This window comes from Centruroides sculpturatus, unplaced genomic scaffold (assembly GCF_000671375.1).
Source record: "Centruroides sculpturatus isolate CEXI.00-Female unplaced genomic scaffold, Cexi_2.0 scaffold533, whole genome shotgun sequence".
In the NCBI taxonomy this organism is placed as follows: domain Eukaryota; kingdom Metazoa; phylum Arthropoda; class Arachnida; order Scorpiones; family Buthidae; genus Centruroides; species Centruroides sculpturatus.
The window spans coordinates 303,325-311,920 of NW_019384875.1; the positions used below are offsets into that span (position 1 = coordinate 303,325).

General features: G+C 29.3%; 1 protein-coding gene and 1 long non-coding RNA gene across 2 annotated transcripts in view; one reads left to right on the forward strand and one right to left on the reverse strand.

Moving 5' to 3' along the window:
- Window positions 1–3,719: 3,719 nt before the first annotated feature.
- Window positions 3,720–5,496, reverse strand: LOC111630942. The gene is made up of 3 exons (XM_023375104.1): window positions 5,397–5,496; window positions 4,663–4,988; window positions 3,720–4,175 (listed from the first exon to the last, which is right to left on the reverse strand). Exons 1-3 carry the CDS (start codon window positions 5,428–5,430, stop codon window positions 3,729–3,731), a joined length of 807 nt encoding a protein of 268 aa, XP_023230872.1. The 5' UTR covers window positions 5,431–5,496; the 3' UTR covers window positions 3,720–3,728.
- A 285-nt stretch (window positions 5,497–5,781) lies between these two features.
- The window catches only part of LOC111630959, an 8,463-nt gene continuing 5,648 nt past the window's right edge, over window positions 5,782–8,596 (forward strand). The window contains exons 1-2 of the long non-coding RNA XR_002757614.1: window positions 5,782–6,244; window positions 6,325–6,749. This is a non-coding gene — a long non-coding RNA (uncharacterized LOC111630959). The remainder of the gene's footprint in view (window positions 6,245–6,324; window positions 6,750–8,596) is intronic.

An 8,596-nucleotide genomic window follows, 5' to 3' on the forward strand; every position in this document is an offset into this window, starting at 1 on the left:
TAATAAACACACTTTGTTATTTGTACTTGACTTTGCATTCATTTTCCTGAGAGTCTCGTTACTGGACTTCGGAGTGACTCTTACCTTCGCGCCTTAACTATTTGATTCTTTTTTGTCTAAATCGGAGGTGTGTCCTTTTAATCCAAAGAATTTTTTGGTAGACGATTTTACAGCATTTTGGTTAGAAAATTACGGTATTATTTTAAGAATTAGATCTCAAATGCATTTCGGGCTGGATTATGTTATCAACCCCTTTTCGGTGCTGTTAAAAAATATACAGACTGTAATAAAGGACATGACATTATTTAAATATTACGTAGAAAAATGTATACAATACAAACTTACCGCTCATATAATGGTACTGTAGTACATATTAAAAAGCTATTTCTATATATATTAAGTTTTAATCTTTTATAAGCGTATAATAGGTACGTTTTTGTGAGTTATCCTTTATTTACAGCACCCAGAGCTTTTGCTATATTCTAAGGAGTCTTGTTCAGACAATTTTTCGTAGCAGGCTTAGTTAACACAGGAAGAATAAAGTACCGATCATTCAGAGGCGCGTTTTCAAAAAACTGCGCCTCTAAAAATTTAGCTTATTTGACTTTGCAAGTTTCAAGTCGTTGAATGGCGATAGCTGACTGGAAATGCAGTTGTGTTACTATTATTATTTCTCACATTTATAGCTCATAAAACAAAAGAATATAATTGTGACTCTTCTTTCTTGTTTAGTGAAAAAAACTATGTGTAGATCTTTGATTATATCCTTGCCTACTTTACACTTTATTTATCGATAAAACTTATTACATTGGTGTAGTTTTCGTTTAGCAAGTAGAAGGAACTGTAGTTAGAGAAATCAAAACAAAATATCTTTCTTTTTTTTATACACTCTAATTTTATTTCGGACCTGAAGGCCCCTCTTCAGCATGTTTGCAATAATTATCTTTAACAAATTTTTAAAAAACGTCTCTTAAAAGTCTATATTATACCCAACAATAGTATTTTAAATGTATAAAATTACTTACAGGTTCTTTATTGTATATCTAGGATGTTTATTGTCTGTTCATTATTGTTCTATTGTCTAATACACCATCATTGACATAAATTATTCATATAAAGGTTCTTAACTTAATTTTATCTTTTAAATAATCTGCCTGTATAAAAGGGCAAAATTTGTTTAGTAACTAACAGTTTTCTTAAGACAAATGTACAGCTGTTATTTGCAGATATTGTTTCTATTTACAAGTAACAATTCTGTATGGAGTTGTGCGCCTAATGAGGGCAAAGTTATTTAACTAGCTGATTGTACAGTACATGCAAACAGGGTTAACAATTTTTTTCTTTAATTTTCATCAGGTGTAAATAAATGTAAGTAGAACGATTAAATATATTGACAATCTCGATGAATATTGTTTTTGTGTACATAGATACTGCTTCAAACCACTTATAAAAACTTTTCTCTAGCTTTCACGGTAGCCAACAACTGCACAATATCTACATGGATCTAGGTTTATAAGGCATGTCGCCTATTATGAACTAAAAATTTCAGATCTGCACTATCAACGAGCAGTATCTTAATAGGTGCCACGACATACGAACTTAAAAAAAAATGTTTAGGTTGAAAAATGAGGTTTAAGTTTTCATATCTCGTATATTTATCCACTAAAGTTTTTTTTTTATAAATTTATACTTTTACTACATTTGAAAACTTGAATATAAATGTGTATATAAGATTAATAAAATATAAGGCTTATTCACAATTAAGTGACTAACTTCGTTTAGTAAATGAATTAAAAATGTAAACTAGCAATAAAACTGTAGTTGCCTTTCTCAGTTCTTAAACCCCAAATACCTGTCATTTATTAACTTATATATCTATATAGAAGTTTTGTTAATAACAATCGTTTTATTTTCTACAAGTAATTAATAATTCACAGGTTCTACCTATATCATGCACATATATAAAACAGATTTTCTCGAATTAAAAATTAATTATATTAGTAAATTATCGAACACCTAATGTAAGGGAAGGTGCGGGCTAAGAATTATTGCGTTTTAATTTTTCTTTTATGTAGAACTTTTATGCGAAAGGTAGTACCTCCGCATCCCCGGCTTTAATACAACCATCTTTTAATTTACTTTTATATATTTCGTGCATTTATAATGATGGAGAACGAATAGTCGCTTCGTTCCATTAACCACAGAGTCTTCTGTTTGCGCCCTACTAGATAATATTGTGTTGCAGTGCCCTTTGGTAATATCGTATTTGTGCTCGTTAAGTCTGGTAGCCANGTGGAATTAGTCTAGAATCGGTTAATTTTATAGAAGAAAACCTTTCGAACAGCCTTAGTCCGTAAAGTTCCCACTTATCGGGCTGCGATTGGCTCACTCCTACAACGTAATTTTCGGTTAGCGTGGAACGTATCTAAGCGTTATAGGGGGGTCTACTGTATATAAAACAGATTTTCTCGAATTAAAAATTAATTATATTAGTAAATTATCGAACACCTAATGTAAGGGAAGGTGCGGGCTAAGAATTATTGCGTTTTAATTTTTCTTTTATGTAGAACTTTTATGCGAAAGGTAGTACCTCCGCATCCCCGGCTTTAATACAACCATCTTTTAATTTACTTTTATATATTTCGTGCATTTATAATGATGGAGAACGAATAGTCGCTTCGTTCCATTAACCACAGAGTCTTCTGTTTGCGCCCTACTAGATAATATTGTGTTGCAGTGCCCTTTGGTAATATCGTATTTGTGCTCGTTAAGTCTGGTAGCCAAATTCCTTCTTGTGACCCCAATATAGTTTTTCTTAATTCCAAATTCCTAATTTTCAAACGGAATTTCACGAGATATGCTAATGATGCAAGAACAATGAAGAATAGAGAAAGAGATATAATTTAATCGGCCATTATACTGCACGAAAACTCACATTAATGCAGTTAAAAATAAATTTTAAGTTAACAATAGCAATGGAAAGAAAGCAATAGGAAGACGAAGAAAAGATTATCTCAAAGATGTCAATGCTTCTGTGAGATTTCTAAATTATTTATGGGGTTTGATAAAGACGAGAAAAATCTATCTATATTGTGAGGGGTAAAGAGAATATGAAGAACGAAGACAAACTTGAGAAAGACTAAAATCGTTTGGGTGGGAATCTTCCACGTATGAAGATTCCAGGAAAATTTGGCGTACATAAAAGATTTATTATAAATTAAATAAAACTCTAGTGGAGAGAAAGCACTTGTTTCAGCGACAACAAATAGCTTTAATAATAGGTAAAGAGAAAAACGATAATTTTCGTGTAAAGTTCGCGATAGTTTGCTATTTGCTAATTGTAAAAGTTATAAAGAATTGGTAGAAATTTATCGTATCCGAGTTTGAAAATTCTGAACCCCGCGTTAATAGAGAAGTATTAACCGAGATTCTAATACAAAAAAGTCACATTAAACTTCTAACATCATCTGTTAGACAACGCGTGTATCACTAAAAACATTACAATCGGCCTTAAACATTATGACGAAATGAAATATGACGTATTAATGCAATTTTTAAAAGTACAAAATAAGAAACAAGATTGCATGCTAATAATTTTATTTTCTTAAATGCGTTAAATTCATATTACATTGTTTAAATTTATAATAATGATGAAATAGATTTTAAATTAGATTACGTATTTAATATTTTGTATTAATTATCAGAATATTTCTTATATCATTCGTCGATTATATTTTCCGCTTTTGGTCTAAGCCTAATGCTAAGCAGAAATCTGGTACGTTTGGAGTGGTTGTTCCAAACGAACCGTCAAATAAAGTATCTAAAATATTTCCAAGAACCTCTAAGACATATTCAAGAAAGATTAATAAACCGTCACAATCTATTTCGTTATTAAAAAGTAAACTAAGATATATTCCGGCACAATTCAGAAATGCCGTAAGACATTTGTCAATGTAATCGAAGCAATCGAAGTAAGAAAGCTGAATGAGAATGCAACCCACATCACTCGTAATATTATTAAGTGCCGGACAGAACTCGTTCATAGATTGCAATGGGTCACTTGAATTCGTTCCACAATTATCGCATCTGTCCTTGCGACCAAATCTGTCTAGGGTATCGCCTCTTAAAGAGAGGTCACCGAGTTGAAGATGGCATTGGTCCAAATTTATCATAAGCTGAGAAAAGAAAAAAAGGATTATTTTCATAAACATTAATTGGTGATAATTTTCAATGTATAATATATAAAATTACAATACAATTTTTAAGAAAAATAAACATAAATCTCCAAATATTGTTANTGCTGATTCTCGAACTTATTTTTGGAATATCCGAGGACAGACATAAACACGTACAACTAATTTTATTAAAGTTTAATTTGTTAATTTTTTTATATTTAAGAAGACATTTGAAATTCCGTTATAAATAAAATAACATTTCTATTAATTCTAATAAAAATTAATGCTGAGATGTAGAATTAATTAAAGTATTATAAAATTGAATTTAATGTAAAGAAATAAAATTAGATATAAAACATAAATATTTAAATATCAACTGAATTTATAACTTTTTAATATTATTAAGGGTAATAAAACAAATATTTGCAACAAAGAAAAATGATAATAATTTGAAATTTTATTAAATAGAAAAATACGTAAAACTTACCTTGTTAAAGGTACAATTTAAAAATCCAAAAAAGTCCAAGTTCAAATTGTTTAGTATCCCAATAAGTGTGACTAATGAGGGGTTACTTGAAGGCATTCCAGGCATTCCAGGCATTCCAGGCATTCCAGGCATTCCAGGCAATCCAGGCATTACAGGCAATCCAGGCATTCCAATTTGTCTATTTGAATCCTTTTTTAAATTGTATTTGTTTTTCACATTTTTTTCACTTCTCAGATTGTCGACAGACCCTTTCTTGCCTTTATCAAATGAAACATCTTTCTTTATTCCTTTCTTAGACTCTTCGCTGTTTGCTACGATTGCAATTCCTAACAAAATAAAGAATCTTTCATTAATCCTAATTTATGTCTAGTCAAGTTAATTAGCACAATATTAATTAAAGATATAAGTTTAAGCATTGAAAATTAAACATTAAATCATATTTTAAATCGAGTTTATTTAACAATAGAGCGGTGCCAATCATACACCGTACAGGGAAGTGATTGAATTGAAATAAAATGACTTCCAGTTTTCATGAGACGTTCGAATATAGTTAATCGGGACCTGCATTTCCCTTTTGTGTGAATCCAGTCACATCTTTCATATATCTAAAATGGTTTTCGAGAGTAAGGTGAGACGGACGAACGGACGAACGACAGTAAAAATTTATAGGTCTACAATTTGTTAAGTTGCAGCCCAATTGGAAATTTAAAAATTACAGAAAATACTTAACTTACCAACAACGACCAGTAGAAAGAGGATGGTTTTCATGTTGCTTTCGGTTTGTTGATCGCCGAAATGTGCTTTAACGGCAGTCTCCCATGCCTTTTTATAGGAAAATTCTGCGTAGGATTGCGTGAATTCAGCGCTATTTCTCCTCCTACCTGTCAATCCGAAATTTTGACATTGCAGATGGTATTTCAAATTTCGAATCCAATGAAATCACTTCATTTCATTTACGTAGATTTCGCCCGTCCTTTTTCGTTTCATTTCGTATCCGGTGATTACGCTTTACGGATCTACACGATAATATCCTTTAAATCGCCGATCAGAATTATCACAAGTTAGTTTAATTACCATAATTATTTTAATATTTCACTAATGCAAAATCGGAGAGCATTAAATTCGTTGTTAAAGCAATGGAGCGTATTTTTTATATACAAAAAAAGATTTATATAAAATATTTTGTAAAACAAATCGAATTTCCACTCGAAGAGTCTTTAACTGTATTATAATTAAGACGAGAACTTGTGGTTAATAATTTTATTTTCTATTTTTAATAACGAAATGCAGGTAAAGAAATAATAATTTACATGAAAAGTAAACTGAAAAAGCTTAAATTATTTAATTTAATCGCTCCACAAGAAAGTCGACTTATAAACCGAAATTAATTAAATACTATATAAACTATTTTATTTTATTATATTTAAAAAAATCAAATTAAAGTTAAACAGAAAAAGTATGATTGAAACATTTCTCGACCTCCGTTTTGTACGCCACAATGGAAGCTCGAAGCTGACTTCGTTATAACTTAATTTAAAATGTATTCACTTTAACATGTCAATGTTTGAAATTACTCAGAAAAGTAAGTCGAATGTTTAATAATATTACTGTACAGAATGTTGAATAATGTCTAATGTACAATGTATTTCTCAATTCTTGAAGGAGAAGTACGTACAAGGACAAGCCACTACTAATTTCAGGTAAGAATACATTTTGAATTAAATTAGTTTAAAAATACTATAAAAAGTTGCAGTACGACATTTTTACGATGTCACAATAAATAATTGCTCGTTTAACATGTTTAATTTCTATTCAGAAAGTCTAGAAATATGAAAGAAGACGAACAAATTTAAGGATGTACTAAGATAATTATATTAGTTGTGAAGCTTATTTTTATTTATTAAGCATTTTGAATTTATTAACAATATTTAGTACATAAATGTTTATTTAAGATTAATAAAATATAAGCCTTATATATAATTAGGTGAGTAGATTTGTTTAGTAAATGAACATAGAAATAATGGAAACATCTGGGACAATTGTTGTAGGCCTATGCCACGTCATCAACAAAATGGCTTCATACAAAGGTAATTAACAATTATGTTTTATAAACGAAAATAAAATAAGATATTTAAGTAAATTACAATAAAAATATTGTACTCTAATGTAGATAATTTAAATATTTCAATTGTTTCGGACCTTTAAACACAGAAATTCTATTTAAGTGTCTGTATTTAAATTATGATTTCGAATACCCTGAAATTTAAAAAAAAAATTATTGGAAAAAAACATTTAAGCATAAAAATATATTTTATAAACTATAAATATATAGAATACGATATAAACGTATGTACATTTTAAAAATATCAAACGTATATGAAAACAAGCTATTATGAGTATTTAGTACTAAAAGAATTTTAATCAAAATTCATTGATACTGATATTTCGGGCCTAATTTATATTTTAATAATATAATTAAAATATTAAAAATTACATTTATTCGAATGATTAAACATAATGATTATTTTCCACGCAAAGTAGATTTACGAAACTCGAAAGTCTGTGAAAACAGTTGTTAACAAACACATGTTGTTTACTGTCTGAAAACGTTGGAAAACTCAGACTGAAAACTCAGACTTAAAGTAACTTTTAAATTCGATTTTATTCCTTTAAATATTATTTTAATTAGAGTAAAATTGAATTTACTAATTTTTTTAATTGATTTAAAATATTAGAAAAATTAACAAATTTAATATACGAAATTATAAATTTAAAATATTTCAAATTTCGTAATATCAAATATAAAATAAATCCTAATAAATTAGTAATTGTATAATTGCAAATATAAACTATTATATATCTAATATATAATCGAGACGAGTTGTAATGATAAAAATGATCATAATAATGAGCACAGAGCCCAAACAGTTAGGATGTGAAAGTTGAAATTTGGTACATAGTTAGGGTACGTCACGAGAACGCACACTAAGAAGGGATTTTTCGAAATTCTCCCCCGGGGGGAGAGAGACAGGATTAAGACTTAACACTTCCATCAACAATGGAAGTGTTAAGAGATAGCGACGTGTTATCTCTTAACACTTCGCAGATGACAGATTTTTCGTTTTTGGGAGAATCGAACATATTTTTAGACCTATTTAAAAATTCTCTAATCAGTTCGGGAAAAGAAGGACCCAATTCTTGCATTTTGTGAAAACGGGTATGGTTGACTATAACGTAATAATGTTAATCTTCCCTATCGTTACTTTTGCCCGAGTAACGCCGGTCCTACCAGCTAGTTAATTAATAAACATATACTGTAATGAAATTTTTTATGAAGAGATTTTATTTTCTAAACTGATTAGGAAATATTTAAAGTGTAAAACGTCATCATGCCGACCAACGTAGAGGTGACGATGTTATACAAAGCAATTAAGTTATTAACGACACGAAAAATATTTTTGCTGGAAAAAATTTGATAATGTGCACTTAAAAATTTATTAGTAATACTTTATTCTTATTAAAACTTGATTGCTTTATATTCACATCAGTTAAATTCGACACGTAACACAGGTAAGTACACTTATATTTATTACATATCTAAATTGAAAACAATCACTTTATTAATTAATTAGGGGAGACCGGGGCAAGATCGGCATGTTAAGCTTTACTTAAATTTTGTGTAATAAATACTGCTGTAAACTGAAAAAAAAGCTTCGCATATTGTCTATTGGAATGTTTTCTTACTATAGAACTGGTTAAAATCAGTTTGGAAATAAAAATAATTAAAATAATTACAACTTTACAAGAAGAGAGAAATTGACGAAGTTGCCCCGGGTATAGGGGCAAGATCGGCAACTTCTCTCTTTTTGTAAAGTTGTAATTATTTTAATTATTTTTATTAAAGTTGCCCCTGGTATAGGGGCAACAGTAATGG

Bases quoted from the DNA above. Each gene is read 5' to 3' on its own strand.
- LOC111630942 (XM_023375104.1), bottom strand. From the start codon at position 5,430: ATGAAAACCATCCTCTTTCTACTGGTCGTTGTTG. The intron at 4,989-5,396 runs GTAAGTTAAGTA...TTATTTTGTTAG, and splicing joins CTTTCTACTGGTCGTTGTTG to GAATTGCAATCGTAGCAAAC. The intron at 4,176-4,662 runs GTAAGTTTTACG...TTCTTTTCTCAG, and splicing joins TAAATTGTACCTTTAACAAG to CTTATGATAAATTTGGACCA.